The 25,654-nt window shown below is 35.4% G+C and overlaps 1 protein-coding gene across 2 annotated transcripts in view; it reads left to right on the top strand.

Annotated features, from left to right (window-relative positions):
• Positions 1-24,843, top strand: part of LOC106137730 (homeobox protein abdominal-B) — a 90,755-nt gene extending 65,912 nt beyond the window's left edge. For both annotated transcript variants that reach the window (XM_060946312.1, XM_013338638.2), the window contains 4 exons: positions 7,925-8,016; positions 13,968-14,014; positions 18,093-18,698; positions 22,606-24,843. In XM_060946312.1, coding sequence (XP_060802295.1) covers positions 8,006-8,016; positions 13,968-14,014; positions 18,093-18,698; positions 22,606-23,000 — 1,059 coding nt within the window. In that variant the 5' untranslated portion in view covers positions 7,925-8,005 and the 3' untranslated portion in view covers positions 23,001-24,843. The remainder of the gene's footprint in view (positions 1-7,924; positions 8,017-13,967; positions 14,015-18,092; positions 18,699-22,605) is intronic.
• Positions 24,844-25,654: the final 811 nt, after the last annotated feature.

Here is a 25,654-nt window from a genome sequence, read left to right as displayed (position 1 = left end):
AAATTCTCGTCGACAAACTATTTTTCTTTATTGGATGATTATCTAAAATCTAAATAATTTTTGTTGTAGGTATTATATCTTTCAATTAAGTCTTAGCCTTAGCATCTTATCCCATCCATAATATTTATCATTAGGTACTTTTTCAATTTGAAGATGTTCAAATAATAGTAAGCATTGTAGATGAGTATTATTATTATAGTAATATTACTTTATGTAGATATATCAAAAACATGTCGCAGAACAAACTCCATGAATGCCAATGTACCGGAAAATATAACAAGGCGATTTATATTCGGGGGCGGTTTGGTTCGGCTACAGCAGGCTTCTGTAGCAAAAATCTGAGTTACAGGAGTACAAAGAAAAAAATATGACCCTTAGATAATTCCTTAGATAAAAAAGTATCAACAGAAAAATATCATGTAATACTAGATACATATTTAAAAAAGAATTTACATAGGTATATGTAGGTTTGACGTCGTAATCCAGTTCGAGATAAAAGCTTTTTACTGTTCTATATTTAAAATTCAATCACGGAGAGCGGTTGCATCCTGCTAAATGCAAGCCGCGAATGACAAGTAAGAGGGTGGCAACGAAATCATTTCTATTGTGCCCGCGCCGCCCCGAAACAAAAGGTTTGCGTTAAGGGACGCATTATTTTTATACGAAACGGCCCCTGAATAACAACACGACGGCTTTTCTTCGTAAAATATCTTAATAAAAGCCGGAATTACGCGATTACATTCTGATCATGCGCTATCCTGCTTCCTCTTTTACTGAGGCGTTAACAGAATTTCATGTTTTGATTTACGTTGGTTTTGCCGTGATTTATGTTTATTTAAAAGGATGGTTGTTTTATTGCCTGCGTAATGTTACCTTCTCTTATGTATTAATATCTATCGGCTTCTTATTAAGGCTAGAAAATGTAACTTGATTTATTCAACGTAACGTGAGGTGGATATGTTGAGTGGTAATTGACATAGCTGGGCGGAATTCAAATAAAAAAGTTTGGGTGTGAATTACGAGTGAAAAGGGCCACCACAAAATAAATTCTCCTTTTACACAGACCTTTTTTATATTTCCTTACATTTGTGCATTCACTTCAAACTTAATTAGACTTTATAGAGCGTTACTTCCCAATTTCGTTTTACTCTCGCCTGACGCACGCCGAGACTTATTCATTGGAGGGCGTGGGAGGGGGATGGTGGTGGCATACGGGGGGGAGGAACGAGCCTGAAATAGCAAATAAATGAGACGAAAATGTAAATGTTGCGCTTCAAAGATGAAAAGCGCGCCGCTCTCCCGTTCTTGTTAAGCTCATCGCAAATGTGCCTGAATTAGGAACGCGCTAAAATAATTCCTTGCCCAGATGTAACAAACAGCGGTATGTATAAACATGTATAATGAATAACTAGATGTATTTTCATAGCAGTGTAAACAGTCGTAAATTCGATAAACACAAGCAGTTCATGAGCTTAATGTGTATAAAGGATTTGGCGTACCGAAACAATGTTGTATATTTTGATGCATTGATAATTGGGATCAGATGTAGTACCTACAAAACCTTCGTATTACTCTACGTTACTTAACTTCATCAATAGATAGGACAGAATAGCTTAATATCTGATATAAAAGTCCTTTATCATAGTCATAAAAAACACCACAAAGCCAATTGATGAAAACATGTAAAAATTTCTTAAAAGCAGTTCAGTATTTAACCTGAGTGTGTACTTACCTACCTACGATACTATAGGCACTCCCTACTCGCATAGCTACGGTTTCGTCTCGTCTCTGTCCGGCCCTTGTTTCTTGTAATCGATGCTTGCTATGAGAGGCACGTTTCTAGTCAAAACAATAGCATGCTCCCATATGCCTCACCGGCGAAGCCTTTCTGATATGGAATTTTAAATATATAAGTAGGTATATCTAAAGATTTTTTAGCGAACTACAGAAAAAAGAATAGCACTTTTGAATGTTTCTGTATGTAGAGGTGTTATATTTGACTAGTATGTCTTTGTCTTTAAAAAAATACTTTTCTAAGATATGTTCGATGAGAAGAATAAAGGACCTACTTAGGTATAGGTATACCTACCTAATAGAAAAGTAATTTATGTTCTTACCACTTCATAGAAAAAAAAACAATTTAAGATTACATCGGTATTCTCATTGCTAATATATTTAGAAAATATATTTTTCAATTACCTTAACGTTAGGGTAATGACCTTTAAAAGACGCTGACTCATCATTCCCAACTAAAGATCAAAAGAAATAAAACTTGAAACAATGAGCTTGTAGTTAGCACTACTTCATAACTTGATAAATGGCATGAGTTTTTTAACAGGAATTCTGCAGTATACTACACCTACTTTAGGAAAATAATAAAATTTTATTAATAATTAAATTTATTGATAACATAATTACATATGAACCAAAAAGCACTTAATGACATAATTTATGCCAATAAATTGAAGTTAATTAATAATTTAATTTACATTGATTTAATGTGTATTCTTATCCTACAAAGTTAACAAACAAAAAGTTTTCCTGTAACAAGTAAGTTTAGTTATCAAAGTGGACGAGGGTGAACAAAATACTCATATTCTTAATACTCTCTGTCAATAGTGTCGTAGACGTCGCCCCACGTTCAAGATATTGTTTCATCAAATAAGCCGTTTGGTATGAGTCCGCAAAAATTGCGGGCGACATATGTCACAGATTACACTGCACCATGCCCCCTTGTGGGATGTCTGTTTTATCTCACATGCGTTTAATCTAGGGATAGGGATGTCAATGTATTAGGTATAATTTTTTTTTTATAAAAATTTTGTTACAAATCCAAACAGGTAATGCGGGTAAATTTTATTGTACTTATTACCCACTTTTTCGAAATCTTTATCTTTATGTGAATATAGTGAAAGTAGTACTATTTATGGATATATATATTATATATATCCATAAATAGTACTACTTTCACTATATTATATATATTATATATCTATGATCACGTCTTTAGGTACCTATACCTTACGGGTAGAGAAACCCAACTATTACGATGAAAAATACTAATTATATGCCTCACTAACTGTTCTATCTAGATTCCACCTTTACCTTAGTACTTACATATTTATTGTTAAGATACGAAATTACGAAGTTTTAGAAAGGATCATAACCTTCAACTGAGATACTCACAAAGCGTACCAACTGCCTACTACTCTTTGTTATATTATTCATAAAAGAACACACATAAGGGCATTTAGTGCCTAGTCTTGATATAAAGACGTCTATGTCACGGTAGGTATACTCGCAAAAGACATAAATGCATTGAAACAAAGGATGCAGTCATCTTACCCTAAATGTGATATTCAAGTCCATAAAACTGCATGATGCACATGCATGCCCATGTTGAGACATTATATTTTACATTAAATGCAGTTTTTAAGTGACCTCAGGGTTACCAACTAGCATATGAGTAATAATAAAGTTAACAGCTGTTTTTGAAATGTTTGTATTCACAGTATATACCTGTCTAGTATTTATTATATAAATTATTTGATGTATGGAGAAAAACATATATATATATATATATGTCTAGGTAAAGAATTCGTATATAGACACGTATATACGTGTCTAGGTAAAGAAGTCTAAAAGTTGACTAGATTGAATTGTGTGAAATACTCTTTCACAATAAGCCTAATTTTTTATTTTGAATAGCAACATGTATGAGTTAATATAATAAATAAATCACACAAAATTACACTTCATAAATGAAGGAACACTTATTGCATCTGCATCTGTGACATTTATTCTTTAAGTACCTCAAACCAAGATCTTGCTCAATGTAAGTGCTTTCATACATGAAAATGATAAGGGATGTTAAGCAAGTTACATTCAAGATATATAAAGCCGTGACTTATGTATAACAAGGTAGTAATGTAGGCGGCGAACTCGTATGAACGCTGTATCGCTACATCGTTGCATCCGGGGACTGACTGTTACAATAATGGAGAGGAGAGATGTAACCTTCAACAGAATATGTCACATGTGCCATGAAACGTTCGCCCATTAAATAAATATTCTTGATTCAAAAAAGGTAATCAATATTTATCAAAATCTCTTGTGTATCAGATTGACTGAAATACGATGTTTACTTGGCCGAAACCTTAATCCCAACTGATATTTGGAGTGTATTTCTTGTAAAATCTATGGGAGCACTGAAACTTGATGTTAAGAAATATCCGCCCGAACCTAGTTAGTAAATAATAGCTGTAATTAGGAGCAGAAGATTAAACAAAAAGGTACCTACGTATGACGCAGCTCTAAACAATTATCAGTGAGCAAAGATTGTTGAAGATTCCCTCTTCTACACTCTCATTAATTTATATTCTGTCTGATCAGATACTGTGTTTCTGAGAACCCAAGTGCACTGTTTTTTCTTTTTGCATTAGCAGCCGACACCTGCATTTCATTACATTTGAATGCGCGCAATTGAAACAATGTTGGTTTCTTTATTCACTAGAAAAGTTATTGTAAGTTTTTTTTAATTTCTTTGATAGAAAATTCATTTAATCAATATTCCTTTCAATTTGATATGTCGTCAAGAATTTTGACATTAATAAAAAAATCAGTTTAAAAATGCTTTTTATTAATTTGATGCCTTTGCTAATACAGAGATTACAATATTTCTATTAATTCCTGCGCTAGTCGTTAATTAATTGTAGTCTGACTTATTTAACATTAGATCTGGTCATTAGTTTCAATATGCTATAGTTAAAAATACTAATCATTAAAAAAGCACTACCTACGTAAAGGTACACACAATGATCGAAACAAACAGAATACCTATCATTTATTCATGAAAATGAATTAGTATTGGAGCAAACGACGCACAAATCCACTCCAGAATTCATTCGAACAACGTAAATATTTTATTGCCTCGGAGAAAAAATACGGGGACAAATTACCGGGGAATATCGGGAACAGTTTTCAATCTTATTCCTTAAGTGGTACAAACGATAAAATAAATTTTGCGCTTGTGGGCATTTATTGCAGAGATTTTCGGGAGCTTCCAGAGTGAATGCGTATTTTCTTCCCGGCTAATGGAAGGAAACAGGCTTAGCAAACAAATGTGCCCGTAATTCAATATGATTAAGCTGTATTCTTGTAAATGGAATAAAATGTTTCTAAAACATTCTGCCTATAGGCCTGAAGTAAGTACTCGTTTATTATTGTTTGATGCAGGCTTAGGTACTATGCAGTTTTAAATATTTGTTTCTCCTTTGTTACTTAAATCTTGTTAGGACTTACCTGATAAGTAAGTAGGTACTTGATAGGTACTATCGTATTCACCAACGGAAGTGCTGAGTAGCTTATCCCTTGATTTTTGGCCTCTAGTCAATAGGTTCTCTTGAAATTCTATCATAATATTTTCATTTATAATAATATAGAGAATATTGGAAAATAATCTTAACCTATTAATTACGTCCCGCTCAGCTTTATGTAAATAGTGATACATTCTTTCCTCTCAACCTACACATTTATAAAAATACGAATACTACCAACACAAACGTATCTATCGTACCAAATGTGATAAAATTAAAAATACTTACTTACTTATGTGAGCCTGATCGTTTTGGCATTTTAAATTTTATGTAATAGGTATATTCCGATTTAAAATGAGCAGCGTGATATGGCTACCGAAATGAAGTTGTAGATACCACGTTGTCCTGTCAACAACTGACAATTTATCTAATTTATTACAGCAATTCATAATGGATACTTTTATCTGAACGTACCTATAGTTATTTTGGTCTGTAGCCTTTTTTGTATCAGGTTTTGTTTTTTATGGGACAAATGAGTAGTTAGGTATTATTAATCTTAATTTTTAAAGTGAAATTGAAATTTATAAAGTAATGTCACCAAGGGACTGGACATAGTCTAATAGTATTAAACACAAGGATTACCTTAAGTTTTTAAATTTACCTTAAATTTAATTGTTTCTAAAATAGCAAAGGACCGCTTTATGTTTGTCAAAGTTCTATAAATCCATCCAACATTTTTGTCTTGATTGTAACAAAACAACCGTTAATCTTTCTATACCTAAGTACTTACATAATATTATGAGAGCGATCTTGCAACTCCAATAGTGATTGGTCGAATAAACAAGATGGCGGCAGTTTGACAGCTGTGACACTTGAACCTACACTCATGTGTATGGTTGATTTGATATTTCCATACCTACGTCCATTGAACGTAATTATATATTCTTATAATTATACTTACAAAATATTGTTTCTCAATAACAGAAGAATCAAAAAAAAAAACGTACCGTAGGTATAACGAATTACTACTAGCCTAACCTGAAATCCTAATCTGGTCGTGTGTTAGGAATGAAAAATAAAGTGTTTCTTTTTTTTAAAACCTTAGGTACCCTATTCTTAAGTTATTTAGTAACGTTATGAATGACATTCGTCATCGATATTAAATATTTTCAATTTTCAAAGAACAGTTTTAATTTATAATAGTGAGAAGACGAAATTAAAAAATCTAAATCTTGAACTTTTTAGCGCTCCTTCAAGGATCGCAAAGAATATTTAACTCCAACATATCCCAAGGGCTTTAAGCTATTAAGCTTCTCCAGAAGTTTTCTGGTGGGTAATATTTTAAAAGAGAAGAAATTCATATTTTTTATTTATCAAGTAGACAAAGTTTTAAAGTAGGTATACACAAGTACAAACGAAACTATTGTCCCTAGAAAGACATTTATGATTGTATTTAAATTTACAACGTAAGAGTGAAAAGATTTGAGTTCATTAGCTTACAATGTAGTGACAAAGAATTTGGTATTTTCCATTTTACATTCAGCATATCAAAGAAGCTTAGTGCTTATTTTACGAGTTTATAATGCGTTAAGTAACTGAGAACAGTTAAACTTATTGTTTTAGGTAAGTACCTACTTTACTATGTAGGAAACTGTAAAAATGTACATCAATAATAGAAACATATAAGTATAAAATCATATATGTATAGGTATGATTTTAAACTTATATGTACTACTAAATATACTGACAATATTTTTGTTAAAGAATGATTAAAACGTTATTAGTGTAATAAGTAATTATGAGTATTGCAGTTCTTCCTATATTATGTAGGTATTAAATATTCATAAATTATTAAATAACAGATTACAATTAACTTGAGTTGACTAAGCAGATATACAAGGAGAGTGTGGAGGGAAAGGTCGGGGTGGGAAGACCTAGACGAACATATCTTGATCAAATTAAGGACGTCCTGGTGAAGGGTCAGGTCAAAAGTGCCCGAAACCGCCGAGCTTGCATGAAGAGAGTTATGAATGTGGATGAAGCAAAGGAAGTATGCAGGGATCGTGGCAAGTGGAAAGAGGTAGTCTCTGCCTACCCCTCCGGGAAAGAGGCGTGAGTTTATGTATGTATGTATGTACAATTAACTTGATTCATAGAACTGAGTGAAACGCGTGCTTTAGCACCTATTATAACACTTTGATGGAAAACGATGATATAATTCAAATATAGATTGTAAAATCTCAAGTACACGTGTAATTACAACTTTATGGGATAGTGGATGGTGTGAAAAATTCTGTTCGTAAGCATTTAAGTTTATTGAAACATGTAGTAATAACATAAAAAAATTGTTTTAGGTGTGTATTGTGTAGGTACTTCTTATTACTTTGGCTGAGATAAATACCTATATAATTATATCAATAATGTTGGGCTTAGTTCAATCGTGTTTTTCAATTCTTATTCTACTCTATTATTTAATCTCCCCGAATATTTTAAAATATTTTTGCTATACACACACAATTTTCCTATGTATTAATTTTATTATCTCATGTTCTAGGTGCTTAATATAAGATATATTAAGATTTTTAAAAATGTTTTGTGTTTTGTTCCAGGCTCATTCCCGGTAAGGTTCGAGCGCGGATCCCTCGCGGTCGACCTTACTAAACAGGTGAGGCGGCGACGCCACACAGAACATGCTACTAAGGTTTGAATTTCAACTTTATTTTATTTACTTATTAAGATTATTTTAGCTAAGCATTATTATCCTCTGACGTTAATCCCTGTACTTTATCCTTGGAAAGGATATCGGTAGTTATCAATAATATCGATACAAAGGTATTGTTATAGTAAAATGTATCAGTTACAATGATTGAACAATTTATTAAAGAACAAAGACAATACCATGACGTGCAGCTGTTCGTCAAAAGTTATCCTTAACATTATTTATAGATTTTAATAAAGTAATATAGAATGACAAGAACGTGTATGTTAGTAAAATAATGTGTTGCAAAAAAGCAGTTCTACCATAAGAAGATCAACACATGTAGTAGGTACTTATATAAGCGTAACAAGGTTCCAAAAACCAGTTTTGTAATACCAACAGGATAACAACCTAAGAAATATGTAGCTTATGTATTATACGAAGTGCATAATATGTGCATTCACGACAAAACGTGCCTCGTTTGCAGTGGGCAATCGTCCGCGGCCTCGCTTGCATTTTTATTGCATGTACTTTTGTCTCTTAGGGCATACAATGGCATGTTAAAATTACACACAGATTGACAATTGAAAAATTAATTGTACAATAACAATGTACGTGCTCTCCTTGCCTAGAAGCGGTCGAAAAATAATATTGACTGAAGACTGAAAGGCCACGTTCAGCTGTATGGCTTAATGAGGGAATGGAGATTCAAATAGTAACAGGTTGTTAGCCCATCGCCTCCAAGAAGAATCCATGTTTATTAGCCTATTCCTTAGTCGCCTTATACGACATCTCTGGAAAGGAGCACACGGCACTAATATACCTAATAATGAGTGATATAAATGTATTCATTCAGGTATACGTTTTACTACTAATGGACCAGTATTGATTCGTTTCTTGATAATTATAAATTAGGTTCATGTTCTAGTACCTAAATAGTACGCCGTATGCCACACTCCACTAGTCGTCAATTGTCCATACGAGACAAGATAACTTCACCACTAATATTGCAAATGCTAGATTAACTAACGTTATAAAAATAGACATAGGAATAGATTTTGAGGAAGAAACATGAAATTCAAAATACTAGCAGATGGCTTTTTATATTATTATTCCATCCAAAATTTATTACACTGTATAATAAAATATCAAAAATTATGACATCACTACAATGTTGCGATTGTGATATTCACAGCGACATTTTAATCTGATGCCAAAAAGGCAAAGGGAATGTTTCGTGGAATTCCAAACGAGGCGTATTTTCATCTGTCATGTGAATTTTATGTGCGGGCGAGTACCTACGGAAAGTACGAAGCACGTATGGTTAATTACGTAGTACTTAATTCTCAAAAGTACCTAAAGAATTCGGATCGGTCGAGCTTATTAGGGAGATATTTCCACACAAGTGGGTGTTACAACGGCGATTCGTAGATAGAGAACCTATCGTAGGCGATCACTGATCCGAGATCTGCTTATAATGGGTTTGTATTATTTTGTAACACATCCAGTGTATGTTGAACTACACATTGCGCGTTACCAGTACCAGTGGAAAGGGAATATTTCTAAATTTAAACTTTGTTTGTGTTGTAAGTTCCTCTGATTAGGGACATCGAGTATTTTTATATTTTATGGCTTTCAGTACTAAATAGGTCATTACTACTGATAATAGTATCTCGACCGGCGTCAATTTGGAACTATAAATAGCGTTCAATATCACAAAGAACCATTTAATAAGAAATCGGTGCTTCCTCAAAATAAAATATAAATTTAACTGTAGCCTTCAAGTATTTCCGTCCTTGTTGCTCCTGAACCGGTTTATGCCTTAACGAACGAGAATTTGCATGTATATCGCAGACGATAAAGCACGATGTTCATGTAGCATTTTCACGCAAAACTGTCATAGAAATTCTATGGACATTTTAATCCACCGATCGGATTAGGTATCGGCGATCAATTCCGGGCCAGTAACGAATCACAATATGTGTCCTTGCAGATAACATCGGGCTATGAGTTCGGACGGAATACTAAGTGTGGGGACCACCGGCCAATCGATGACTAAAGGCAGCTATACACAACACACGACTTTAGTATACGCTGGATTATACTGATCTAAAGTCCGAACGCATTTGCAACACGTCATACATGACATTCATCAGTAGAATGCCGAATAGCCGAATTCTATTTTTGGCTCTGTCATGTCGGTTCAAACTACGCTGAATCGCGTAGTGTGGATTGCTTCATACGTTTTCATACGAACTTGAACTCCTCAATTTAGGGTCCTTTTGTTTTGCAAGCGCGGCTACTTGGTGTATACCAGCACTTAGCTAGCGCCCTCTCAAGGATAGAATATTTAGTCAGGTAAATTTTCGTTGATATGATCTGTTTATTAGAGGAACCTGACCACCACCACTATAAGTACTAACTTACTTGTATATGTGGATTTCTTCACAGTGTGTAGACAACCTTATTAAATTAAATTGGGAATGTGTGACCGTTCGCTTGCGTGTGGCTTCGACGAATTTTTGGTTTGGGATCATTCAGTTAATTAGGTTAGAAACTTTGATTTTTAACATAGATACCGGTAGCTGTAATTGCTTTTAACGCCTCCGCGACGAATAATTAGGATAAAATAAATAGTGTATTAATCAATGAAAAAAAAAAAAATAAGCGAGGGAAGACATTGATAGAAAATATAAAGTTTCTGGTATTTTCTTATTAAGTATCGTTTTCGTATAGGTAAGTAGTAGTATGACGTATATCCAAATAAATACATAAGCAAGAAACTTCAGATATGCTGGTTTAATAAAGGATTACTTACTAAGTCCACCAGCAGAGAAACTTTGGCCATAGCCCGAAACTTCGGCATTCATCTAACTTTCTTCAATTCCAACTCCAAACTCGTATCAGGAATCGTAATCCGTCTGAGCGTTTAGTGAACTACTTTTTTTTTCTTTTTTCTTCGAGTAAATGGAGCACAAACCGATGGCCGAGGCCACTCGAGCTGACATTTACGACTCAATTCCAAAGCATAGGCCGCCGTCCAAACGGGTGTGTACTATTACTACTTTAATGTGAACCACCTCGCCCCCCTGCACACTGCACGTAATCAAATCAAAACCGACCCTTAATATAACTTCAAATGTCTTGATATACTGGCTCTAGTTACTTCAAATAATAACGAGACGAGTTTGGACCCATTATTACAAGTCATGTTTTATCTATGTTATAAGCACTTGTCAATAAAGTATGTTCTTGCATAGATCGCTTGCCTTAAAACTAAAAAGTACAGTCTCATATTTTGTTTTCATTGGTTACGCAACCTTTCTCGAAAACGAGCCGTTTTTAATTAAATTAAAAGCATTAATTACTTATTTCACGGTAAATACGCAGCGAAATTAGATGACGTAACCAGAATAAATTTATAAATGAGTAGGTAATACTTCAACGGAATATGAAAAACACGTATATATTTTGTAATAAATATTTGATTTCGTCATAGAATTTATGCATGAAAATTGTGTACTAATACAAATACGTATCGTTAAATACGTGAATACTTTAAATGACGTCAAAATTCAGTAATTATTTATATAACTATTTATATGAAAGAATAATATGCTACCAAAGCTTATCAAATTTGGAGGTAATATAGTTGTATAAATTCACGTCGACATTTTACAAAGTGCATGGGAACACGCATGAATCATCCTTCAAATTCATGATATAGATAATATTGCTATGTTTATGTAAGATAAAGACATATTTACAATAACAAGGGAGGAGTCCGAACAGCGGTTAATGGCGCGAAAACTGACTGGATCATATCCCGACTTTACGACACGAAGTAAACGGCCGATTCATTTGCAATTCTAACTGCCAACGTACCTATACGACAACAACATCTAGCCGATTTCGACAAGTTTCTTGATAATGTGTTTTGAATTTTATATGTAAAGTTGTGTTCGTGCCTGAAGGCTTAGCGTTTTGGTTGGGAGATTGTGTTCGCAATTCAATATAGCATTATCGAAGTCAGTGTTTCTTTCAGATTTTTTCTGTAATGGGTCAAAGAACTTTTCTTTGATAAAAATATATAGAAAATCAAACGTCATTTGTCATTATAACTATCTATAATATGCATTCATATGTCATCAATATCTAGTTTACATACCTAAAGTGCTTCACTTATGCTCAGTACAAAGTTAACTGATAAACATATTTTTTGTCGGTGTAAGTTTTCTCATGTGAGTGAGAGCAGTTTAAAATCAATCATTACTAGCACATTAATTGCTGGTTTGTTAGGTAACACGCAACTTTACGACCCTAGTCGTTACCGAAAGAAACCTTGTAAACATGTTTTTTCTACACCCGAAAATACTCACCCCAAAATCGAGGAGAAAAAAAAAACTATGGTATTCCAAATTCGAAATCACCTATTTTATGTATAAACTCCGTGACTTCTCGCCGTATCGAATGACTTAGAAAGGATTTATTTATACTTGAACCGAGGTTAGGGAATAAATTGTATGTTTGTCAATGAGTCCGTTGTGGGTGTTGCCTTCAAAAATAGAGCAATGCGATGGCGGGTGACGTTAAATGTTAGCCAATGATTTAAGGGAGTTCCAGTGGCTTGTTAGTCTCGTCATTATTCTGAAATATTGCGTTACTATTTTGGTTCGGCTATTTTTGGGTATGACTGCGGAATTTTAGAAATTTGAGTACCTAAGTAAAAAGTTTTTTCTAGATTTACTAAGATTATTTATATATACCTACAGAAATTTAAAAAACTTTCAGTTCAATTTCAAGTTCAATTCAGAACAATTAAAAAACTTACAGTTCAATAAATTATTCTTCAATAAGACAAAAAGTAGGAAGATATCGCATTTTATAATTTAATTAAAGATTTTTCAATTTTTTATACTGTTACTTTAAGAATGCACGTGTTTTGACAAAATTTTATATCTATTCTACCTATATCTTATATGTACCTATCTACCTATAGAAAACGGAGTGGCGGCCAGTACAATTTTTCTTCTTATTCTATGTAAAGGACAGTTTATTATCATAATAATAATAATGTCAGACATGACAAAAGCAAACAATTAAAATTTATTTCCATTTAATCCCTGAGAAAGGAGTTGTATAAAAATTTAATTTGTATAAAAATAAAGTTATACGTTTAAAAATTACCATAACAATGATAAAATACTCGAGTTCAAGTCGACCTCAAAATTAAGGTAGGTATAATACCTACGAAAACTAATAAAAGAATATAAAAATTTATATACGATAAATTACATTCTTTTGCCGTCGTCGGCACTACTTAAAAAAGGAACAAAAACATTGAATAATAAATGTCAGAATGGATTATGAATTAAAGCATGTAGGTCTGACTATTAACGAATTAATTAACATGTGGAAGTTCATAAGCTCTCCAATAAGCTTTTTACGGCTTACTGATTGGTCACACCTGACTCCGCCGCCAGTTATTAAGGACCGTAAGTACAGCTGAAAGTAGACCTTACATGTTTCTAGTAGGTCGCTTTGTTTCATGTCCAATTATACTATGTAGGTAGGCATTGATGTATTAAACTAAGTTCTTCGTTGTACAAAAAAAAGCAAAACGAATAGGTTTAGCAAAAAGGCGGATGTGTTATGTAAATTACTTGTATATTTTCGTAAGACATAATAATAGTATAAGGTATTATACTAGATAAATATACTTATTACCTACTTATGCATATCGAAGGGTAGGCAGAGACTTTGTCTTCCTATTTGTAACTTTTACCTTGTTTCATATTCCTACAGATAGGAAAGCGCCCCTAATACTATTTGTTAATTTATTAACAACTTTTCAAGTTATATAATAAAAAAATTTCATTGATCTACCTAATTCCATTTTGGTTTCATTTATGTACTGTTACTAGATGTTTAAAGTATTATTTTTTTGTTCCCAGATTGCCGTGCCCCTTTACGCAGACGTCGCTCGCAAGTCTACGACAAGGTGATTATTTGAATATACTATATTTTACGTAGGTAAATTTTACTAACATAAAGTCAATATTTTTTATATTCGATAAATAACTGGTAAATATATATCCAATCCCCCTTGTTATCAAGACGTCCATCGAAGAGGTATTTAATTAAAGCATTTTTATGCGTAAAAATGTTGAGAGCAGCTTCAATTTTAAATCGAGTTCAGTATCTTAACCTCGATTCTCGTTTTAATCTCTGGCAAGGATCGATAATAAAGTACTTCTACGGAGTGCCTGTAACGGGTTTCGAAGGTACCAGACGTAGCGTTAAACATCGACAATTTATTTTACGGGTTTGGGCCGGAGAAAGCCGGCATTTAGCGGAAATTAAGGCGCAACGAGTTTTTCAATCACCACACTCAACTGAAGCCTCTTACAATCTACACTCATAAAATATTCCGCTTAATTACACAGATCTCCCGAGGCATTATCTGTACAAGTTAATTATTTAAATACACCAATTTATATTCTAGCCGCTGATGTTTTATTAAAAGTATAACCATGTGACACGAAATTAAGAAATAAAAAATAAATGTTATTGCTCATGTGTCCATTTATGTCATACAAAATTAACCTAAAATCATAATTTACAGATAGGATTTTCTTTTTACAAAAAAGACATCACATATTTTTATTCTTCGTCGCTTTAATATAGGTATGAGAAATCAAAATCGACGATTTTATATGAAAAAATCGTATTTCCTCCACAACACTTGTAGTACGCAATTGAAAATCTGGTTTGCGCAACCCACATGGCCGAGATAAGAAAGCATTTTATGTGGCATGCGCTTGGCCGACCATTGGCCGAAGTTTCCTAACGTAAATATTTATAGCCAGGCACACTTGCACCATGTTTGTTTCTGTCATTCAACACGCCTGAATCTTGTCTGCGTGTCTGGCTCGCCGTCTCCACCCGCTTTCCTTTGGGATCTCGTGCCCTGGGAAGCTAAACGTCAATGACCCCAATCTGTACAATGTTCCATTCGTCTGATTAGGGTTTGTTTAACTACATGAAGCATGAAATAATATTTATCTAAGTAACTCTTATAATATTTTACAAATTTTATGTAACATATTTTTTGATATGTTAACCTACAGAGTAAATGTCAGAATTTTCTCGTACTAAAAACTATAAGAAAATGCCAGCAGAAATAAATACATAGATAAAATAGAGACATATTATTCTTTCATGGCTTCAATGTATGAAAACCAATATTTTACAAAAAAAAAACACGTGTTTCAAAATTTATACTAACATTGCAAAGTGTATTTTGTGTACACTGTTATTTTGAAATACTCAAAGAACTTGTACGAAGAATTAAAAGAGATTTAATATTTTATAGCAATTTCCAGTAAATAAGCGACGTTATTTTGTCCAATATTCTAACGGCTGGTAGTAAATAACAAAGGTTGCCTAGTCCAGTCTTGTATTTACAGTCAACATTGTTGTCTTTAAACTAAAAAATCCTTATTTATATTAAGTTATACACCGTCAAATGTATGTAGATTCACAAAAGTCGTTGCATAAAAATAATCCAAGTCATTACATCTGTTAACACGTCCACAAGTAACCAATTTATTGGTGCGCAATTCTTTTGATTCCTTTGAAATATTGTAATTATGGCTACCTGACTGTGGGAACATGTTCTTATTATATTTTGACAAATCTGGTTGTATTATCATAATACGCCATAAGACGCCATGTTAACAACGGCGATTACGTTACTTTCGTTCTTATGTGTGTTTTTCTTTTGTTCGCTGATATGTTTTATTGTCGTGTCTTGTGTAAACAGAACACTATAGGTGTGAAATATTGTAAGCAAATTTATTGGTTGTATAGTGCATTGTCGCCTTTGACACGGCGTGCGTATGAAAAGAAGGGCGTCGCTAGTCTTAAAGGGATGTTCGACCCTATTTGCTCCTGTTACAATAGGCGGGCAGAAGTTGTATGCGATGTAAAATATTAGAACATAGTCGATATATGAACCAGTTGTTACTATCAATTCAAATCTTTCTTAAGAGAGCTTTCATTAATTTAAAAACCCACAACGCCAGATCTTAAGTCCATTTTAAGAAGAGGTATATCTTTTGTATCACGTAAAACCGACAGTCAAAACAAAACCAGTATTCAGTTAGGAAAACGTTGCTATGATAGTGCATGCATAAAACAGTGTCATAAAAAGTAGAGTCGTTGAACTGCCTAAAATGTAAGGCATTAGTCCGCGGCCTTGCCATTGACAAAAGCAATAAAATAAAATTATATAATTTAATCTAGTACCTAGCATTATTTGTGGTGAAATTAACAGACGATAAAATTAAGTTTATACTCACAATAAAATGTGAGTGAGTTGCCGTCATAAAGTCTCGCGTTTTTTATTGGTGGCAACACTGAGTGATGCTTGCAGTTTGGTTAAACGGAGGTTTATAGCTATTTCTCCATTAATCGTTTTAGTACGCACCCGCGCCTCCTGATTTGACAACCCTTGCTTGTACAGTCGGCCGCACAAACATTAACCATATTACCTGTATGACGCAGTTGAACTTGCTTTTAAATGTAAAGGCCCAGGGTTTGATGTCCAGACTTACCCTAGATCTCTTTATGGAACCAAAGCACGAATCTCGAACTTACTTTGGAATAGCCCTACCTATTTGTTGATGGTGAAAGAATAATAAGTTCATAGCATCATAATGTATAAACTTCTTATTAACAGCACATGTAAATAAAAAAGCGACACAAGCTTTATATTTTATAATTAATACCTACTAACAGTACAGCATATCACGAATCCCCAAAAGTTATACTATGTCATAATGATCATGTAGCCTACTGTACTTTGATGTATCAGTCTATTAACTTCGTATGTCGCGTTAAACTCGGGAGGTGCTTAATTGAATAACTTTCGTGATATTTGCGCCGGGTCACAATTTTACACGTTTGGGGTAAATCGAGCCTGAGTTTACATGAAGCTCTCTAATAGAAGTACTGTCTGGGTAAATGAGGAATATTATTCTCAATTACGTATCAAGTTACGTCAATTCTATACATTGATAGAGACAAGTTCTAATGAAGCGAAGGTACAAATTCCGTAATTAATTGTTCACCCTGACCTTTTTGTACTGACTTGACTAGAATAATGTGTTGTGGCAAATTGCCTTGTCTTTAATGCACATTAAAGTAATGAATAAATATTGAAAAATATAAACTTGCTTCATAAAGTAAAATAGACATATTTTAAAATCATAGTGCCTGTTCGTAATGTTTTAAAACCAAATTAATAATTTCTTCTAAAACAAAAAGTTGAAATCGAATCTAAATTCTAGCGAACTTAATCCTAGAGCGGTGTGGGATAAATTGGGCGCCCGTAGAGCCGCCGCCCGCCTACGCCGCGGCCGCTGTCGGCGCGGTTAGTTCCGCCGCCCGCCGCTAGATGTGGCGAGCGCCGTGCGCGCCTGTGTGCGCGCCCGGCACACGCCGTCGCCACTCCGCGCTCGACCGCGCCGCAGACTGCGCGCCTCGCGTACTCCAGCACGACACCCTCGCGACATCGCTACCGTAGCGCACCAACACCGACGAAAAAATAATAAGAAACTGTTGCGTCACGAAAACAAAATTTATTTCGATAAATAACACGACCCGTGAACTTTGTGCACGATCTCGCACTCCAGTTTTCCTATTTACGAGACTGTTAAAAATAATTGGACTCTATTTTTTCGAGGTTACCAGACTTATCATTATCAGTGCTTCTTCGATGGACGATCTGAAATTTAATTAAAAATTTCCACTACCCGACCGAACTCTTATTTGTACTAGTCTAATATCTGCGGTTAACTCTCGTCCGGTCAGCTGGCTAAATCGGGAATCGCGTTTTAATTTTCATGTGCCGTTGCGGTGTGGACGCGTGTGTGCGCGGTGCGATGTGCCCGCGGCGCGCGTGAACCGGTCGGTGATCTTCGCGCTCCCCGTGGCTTGCCCGGCCGCCACCCTGTACCCTGACAACCATGTCGGGGGCCTCGGCGCGCCCTGCGACGCGGCCGCCGCGTCGCCAGCGCCCGCATCCGGCCACTCCGCCGGGCCGGCCTGGTGGACCATGATGAACGGGGTCGGCGGCGCGCTGTACGAGGAACCGCACGCGTCGCCCCCCGGAGGCTCGCCCCCGGCCGCGCCAGCCGCCGCGCCCCCCTCCGCCTCCAGCGCCTCGCCGGCCTCCGTGGGCTCCAATCCTCCGCAACCGCCCCTGCACATTCCGGCCAAGCGGTACGAGCCCGAGCCCGGGGTCATACGGCACGCGCAGCAGCCCTGGGGTTACCCGCCGGACGCTCCGGCCTCCTTCGAGCAATATCCCACCGGACCTACGTATTACAACCTGCCCGTGGAAAGGGAGCGGAAGTCTACGCTGCCTTTCTGGCCAACGAGTAGCGGGGAATATAAGCCGTATGCTGACGGTGCTTGCCACCAGGGCTTCTCGCAACCCTGTTGGAACTACCCGTATGGGGCGCCGAGGAGCGATCAACCCCTACCCTATGTCAGTGGAGACGAGCGCCGGACGGCCGTCTCCGAGCCCTCCAGCTTCTCCCACGACGCGTACGGCCTCCGGAACTACGCACCTGAGTCCGTCTCTAGCGCGCCGTACCCGCCACCAGGATCCCTGCCAGGTTAGAACTAATTGCTCATTTACATAACAATAACGAACAACCCTTAGCCTGGCTCACATGTTTCTGACGTCCGTACTTACTGTTTGTAATTTACAAAACTTATCGGCTGTTATAGAGTCGAACATAATGTTGAGCAAAACACTTCTTGAAATTCATAAACAAATACATATAGCTTACAATGTTCCAGCCTTGATATTCAGTAAGGCAAGTTCAGGAAGTTCAACTGTTGACCATAATTCTACAATGTTTATGATATTTTGTAAGCACTGTATGCTGGAGTAAATGTTGAAAAGTTGATTTGTAAATAATTTATTATCTAAGAGTTTGTCAGCCTTGACCTAGGGCGGGCCGCTTGCCGCTAGATGGCGTTGCGCGGCACACATCTCTGCCCGCGAGTGTGTCTCACGCACACAGCGGCACATTCTGCATCTGTGTGGGCGTCGCGTCACTGTCGATGCACACGTTTGCACTAGCGCGATCTGAAAATCTTCATATCACGATAATTCAAACTTCTTAATTCATTGGCACGATTTCACATTGCGCATTGTCTTGTGGATAAGTATCAGGAATTTGTGTTAGTAGAAAAGTGGTATTGCAGTAACTAAATAGTAAAAAAATATGTTTAAAGTTGTTAAAAATGTTGTTAATTTTTAGATAGGTCGATAGATTCCTATCTTAAAAATGCGTTTTAAAGAAAAATAACTCAAATATGAAAAAGAAAAAAAACTCATATAACTTTGTAATGTAAAATGTAATACCTATTTACTAATTTTGTCCCATATCATAACTACATTAAACTAAATTCATAAAAATGTACCTACGGAAACTAAAATATTTATGATTTGGGCAATCTGTCTATACAAGCATTTAAAATTCATAATCTTTTTACGATACCAGCAACAGGTACTCCACATTGTCTTACAGTCAAAATATCGAACGGTCAGAGTACAAAACATGTCGATAAAAGCGCCTGTAAGCCAAACATCGTATCGTTCGAAGCTCCTAAACCTTCCTCTGAAAGCAAGCGAACGCCCAAATCAAAACATTTTCCCACAGACCACCATAAATTTGATGAATGAACGAAACACGTGCTACAAATGTTTAAAAACCAACCGTAAGCGCCTTTTTATAGGCAATGTAAAACGGTGCTATACAACCGACAATAAATTAAAGTTTACGTAAAATAAAGCGCCAATAAAAATGTATAACTAATAAATAAACACGATACCTGAGCGTTAAGACAATAAACTGATCTTTGAGTAGTAGCAATAAACCAAATATTGCTACAATAAACACATTATAGGCTGATGAGGCGATAAAAAACTAGGTAGCGGAGTACGGAGCTACTTGGAGGAGCGATTCATTGCGCCTTGTCGTAGATACATATCACTTTTATGAATCGTAAAACCGCGACGACGTCACTGACATGCAAGACTATACTGGTTTCTTCCCCAAAATCGCGTAAGTAAGTAGTAATTACGAAACTACAACCGCCATGTCAATATGAGAGCAATAAAAAGGCTCCATTCATAAACGTTCGTCGCTAGTTCACTTTCGATTGCCGGCTAACCATAAAGATGGGTTTATCGTGCCTCTGTTACGGCAGAGGTGTAACTTGACATAATTTTGCGTAAAACGCGCATATAATGGCCCATTAAAAGGAAACAATTGTTGAAAAAGTTATACGAGTGTTCACGTCACTTTATGATTGTGTGTTTATGGCCCACCTGAGGTTGACATTGACTTTGATTTGTGCATTTACGGCTTAGTAAATGTTAAACGAATGACTCCGTTGGTATAGTCATTGGAGTAGTAGCTGCGTCCCGCTTTCCTTTTACGTTGAAGTTTAAGAGCAACAGTTATTTCTTAAGTGTGATATTAGCTATCTGTACATTGCTGCTTTTCATTCAAAACACCTGCTATTATGGAATAGAACACGGACATTCAAAATAACGCTTAATCATAGCTTTTACTGAATTTGCGGAATATTTTTACAAATTTTGCAAATAAATTTTTCCATAAACTCAACCTTAAGTCGAAGCAATACAACTAACAATCGGTTGGCGAGCTGCAAAGAAATCTTGTCTCCGAAGGAGACAATGCCAACGGTCGGGTAGGTAAACTTTTATGAGCGAAGAGAACCCACACTTTTATTGCCACTGATCGCTACCTATCCCCTCATAATTGACAACTCGACTTGTCATTATGTTCTCTTGAAACAATTGTCAATTTTGTCCCGGAATATCTTTTGCGACAGTCAGAGTTATGGATTAGAAAATAACGTACCATCAATACAGGTTACAATTTTTTTAACTTAGTCATACCACCATTCTAAATTGTGAGTTTTAACTCATTGTTAGACATTGACTTCAGTGACCGTGTTATTGTTTATCAGAAAAAATTTTGTATAAAAAAAGTAATTGAAATCACGTATGAGATATTCAGAAATCATTAAATTTGTTCGAATATTTTCTACTTTATCAATTGCCTGCTGTTAGTGCATTCGGTATCAGCCGCCTACAACTAAATTGTTTCGGACTTAATAAAAAGATTGTTCGGATAGGAAAAACTTTTAAGCGTGGGCGAAGCATTTGTTGTGGTAGGGCAGTTTTATGAAGGCTCATTTAATGGAGACAAACCTTGTAGGTGTAGTAGAGTAAACGTAAACACCTCAGACATTTATAATTCTGAGGCTCTTCTGTAAAATCTTAAGTACTCTAGAATTTAAAATATAAGTTTAAGTAGATAATAAAAAATTACCATTGGCTTGCTAAAGATAAAGAAGGTGTCAGACTAATTAATCATGTGTTGCCGGGTGGGTATGAGTTTATGTAATCTAAATAAGTAGCGTCATAGCTTCTGACTCCTAGGTCACAATTATTAAAATATTTTATTGCCTATACTGAAAAAAATAGAATGTTTTAATTTGTTTTCATTAGTAATATTTTTTAAATAAAAAATAATTATAGGTTATCATGACGTCATAGTTACGATAACCCAAAATCGTGTTTTGACGGCAAATTTAACGTAAACAACTTGTTAGACTGACAATAGGTATCTAATATTAAAATTTGACCTGACCAATTTGCATAGTCTCAATTTTTTTACACTTCGCAATTTGTTACTTAGATACTTTGGATTGACATTAACAAATTTTATCTCAAACATGAAAATCCTGCAATTTTTAATTATCAGTAATTTTCCATTATTCCTGCAAAATATTGTTTAATAGTGTCCTCCTGCACGTAGGAGTGAATCTTACGGTCGTTCGAGATGCAAACGTGCACTTACGACATCGGCTTATGCATTCATCCGCTAGACAATGAGGCATCTATTTCGCAACACTCATATCCAAGTACCGTTTTGAATAATAGGAAATGGTGCAGCGAGCTGCACGCATCGAATATTGAGAAGGTCGCTCGGTCGCATACAAACTTTATTGCCGGTGATCTCATCAAAAGGACCGCGCACATAAATCGCACTACATGTAACTTCTAACGCACCGTACGCTCGCTTCCAATTGTTTTTATGAACGCAGCATGGAAATGGCTGGTTTGAACACGCATGCGGCCCAACAGTCGGAACGCAATGTATTAAAGGCAGATGATTAAAACCGGACGTCTCGACGAACAAAGGCAAAGGAGAACCGATCCAGTCGTTACGTTACGAGAATTCCTTCTTATAATGCCAAGTTATTCCATTTAATGCTGTTTCTAGTCCAATAAATTACACTTATTCCTGAACGCATTCGTGGAAATTCTTGTCAAAGACTGTTAGAGTTATAGAACTGTGCAATCGTGCCAACGGATATTTACGTATCAGACTAATTTGATTGAAATATAACTTAAAATAATTATCGTCTGCAATTTCATTTTATACATTATTAAAATTATTTTTCTTTTCACAGGTTCCCTGTCTATGTCTGTGGGAGTTGGAGTCGGCTGCGGATCATCAAATCCCCTCGATTGGACAGGTCAAGTGACGGTTCGCAAAAAACGCAAACCTTATTCAAAATTCCAAACCCTCGAACTAGAGAAAGAGTTCCTTTTTAATGCTTACGTGTCGAAACAGAAGAGGTGGGAGCTGGCAAGGAATTTAAACCTAACGGAGAGACAAGTGAAGATATGGTTTCAGAATAGAAGGATGAAAAATAAGAAGAATTCGCAGCGGCAAGCGGCCCAGGCCGCGCAGAACAACAACAATAACTCGAATGCGAATAACCACAACCACCACGGGGGTCACCACCACGCGCCGCACCACGTGGCTCTTCACCATGCGGCGCCCACCAAACACCATCAGTGACCCGCGCCCTTCTCTGGGACTTACCCCCTTCACCACGGTATAGCCAGCTAAATCTGAGAACCGGGAAGGAAAAGTTCCATAGGACTAAAGTGTGAAAGTGGTCGTAGCTCGAAAGTTTCAAGGATTTGTTTACGTCCATTGAATGTTACCCGATAGACTCTACGGACGCTGTACTCGCTATGCCGTTCTTATAACGTAAAGTGGACATTTCGCCGTCAGGCGCGCCGAGTCCCAGAGAATCTCCTAGTAAGATAATCATGTGTTGTCGATTTGTGTATAGTATTAATTACGAAATTATGTTCTGTAATTTTAACGAGACTAAGGTACATGAGTAGATAACGATTCCTGATATTAATAATGTCTAGTTTAACGCTGACTTATGTATTTGAAAACTTATTTAAGTACGAATTACGATTATTAAAGACGTCACCGATGGATTATAGTTTCTAGATAGTTTATTGAAAATTTTGTAAAATATTTTGTGAGACTGCTTATTGTTGTATTCGTAACGCTGTTCAGAGGGTGATTAGTCATAATCAGTTAACTTTTAATTTCGTTACCAAATTGTTGATCTTCTCGGGTTGCTTTGGTGGCAGTTATACAACTATTCACGTGTATGTTATGATGCATGAATTAGTACATAGCGGCGGCTGTTGGCTGCCAAGTAAGTAGCTATTGCTACCATCGACGCATCGACAATGTCTACGATGTATTACAGCATAAGCAGATAGTAACCACATTATGATCAAATATTTATTACTGTTTAATTTCTTATCGCATTATTCGTAAATTTTGTTATTTAAATTATGGATTTCTGAAAAAGCTTTAACTCGGTTCCAGTAGAATTATTCATTAAGTTACTGTTATGACATTTTTAAATATTGAAGTTGATGTTATAATCAATTAATTAAGTAATATGGGCAAGTGCATTAATATTGTCCCCTATTGGTTCGTGTACTGTTCGCTTTAGCCTCTCTTATTACTTTTTATTTTTGTTTTAGTTAAATATTTTATTATTTATTTATACATCACAATATATAAATCGTCTACATCGAACGAGTTGTTTACGTTAGGTACAAAGTGTACAAAAAATTACTTTATTTTTTACATTATTAACTTAACGGTATAAAGTCATCCCAGTTTAGGATATCATCTAAGTATTTAGCTACCTACAATCTTCCCTATTTTATCGTATAATATCTATATAATAAATGTTTTATTGTAAACTTAGTAGTTTACTCAGATCTAATTCATTAAATCTGTATTGTCCCGTAATTATATAGAATAATTAGATGTTTTTGTACAAAATGGCGACCTCGTCTAGGAAACCGAATTTCCCTTTGCAATGCTTGAGGAAATAAACTTAGACGAACCGACTCGTTTCTAAGCTCAGAATTGTGTCATAATATTAATCTATCATTGTCTTAATAAACAGACAAGATTTTGTTATTTCCCCTTTATCTGAAAAGCAAGTATTATGAGGTTATTTGCTATTTTGAGCTAATAAAACATATTAATATCTTTAAATTGGCCAAGTACTTATTTAAAAGAGCATTCTGTACCGAAGAACTTGCTTCTCAGATGACGTAGGTATCCTCCAGTTAAATAGCTTCTCTGTATATTCAACATTTCAGTAGATTTACACCTAGAACCATACTTACCTAAACTATGTAATAATTAAAGGTCTCGTAATTCTTATTGTACAGATAAATTAATGTAGTTAATCACGCCAGAAAATGTGAAGTTTTGTTAAGTATAATGTATAATTAAAAATGAATGTGCTCTCGACAGTTTGATGACGAATTTAGAAAAGAATGTATGAAAGGAGAAAAAATTAAATACTTCGTCGTGTCCTGGTTCCTTTTTTTTTTGCCACCTTCCTTCGAATATTAAGAACTTGTAATAAAACTTAAAACATATAAGAAAGTAAGGCTGGCCAGACGTGCGAGCTATATGGTCAATAAATACTTTGATACTTCGAGGCTTCATTCCAGAATTTTGCATTATCATTAGCTGTCATGCTGTCTCATTTTCCAATACTTCAAGTTTACTTCATTTGCAGTCATTTCACTTACCTCCTCACATGCAGCCAAGCAGACTAAAGCATGCTATTTCGATATTTCCTTACTCAGATTTAAAACCCTAAAGTGTGGTATTGCACCATAGGTATTTTATAACGATAACCAAATTAAATCAAGTTGTCATACAAAATGTATGCCTTACTCTTATGTCTTCAAAATTGTTACCTACTTCTAACGTATACGACATCCGGTGCAACACTCGCTAACTATTAAGGCTACTTTTAAGACTACGTACTACTACACTACTTTATATAGATGATAGACGGATAAGTAAGCTATTTCAGATAAGTTATCGCAAAAATATAAAGGGAAGAGATGCAGATAAAAATAATACTGAGATATGGTTAAGTGAAACTAAATAGTTAATCAAATCTAATAAACTCAATGTAACCACAAACACACATACACGCACATTTCGTTTAATTAGAACTTAACTACAGGGAAATTGGAACTGATGACGACAAGGCTAAACAAATGAATGAGTATGAAATAGAGGTAAGTTCATAGTCTAGAAATAATCATATCAATTATATATTCACCACAATCTATAAGTATGCAACAATTAAAAGTTAA

This window comes from Amyelois transitella, chromosome 10, assembly GCF_032362555.1.
Source record: "Amyelois transitella isolate CPQ chromosome 10, ilAmyTran1.1, whole genome shotgun sequence".
Classification (NCBI taxonomy): domain Eukaryota; kingdom Metazoa; phylum Arthropoda; class Insecta; order Lepidoptera; family Pyralidae; genus Amyelois; species Amyelois transitella.
The sequence above is the reverse complement of the archived record's forward strand: the minus strand, read 5'-3'. Positions and strand labels throughout refer to the sequence as shown.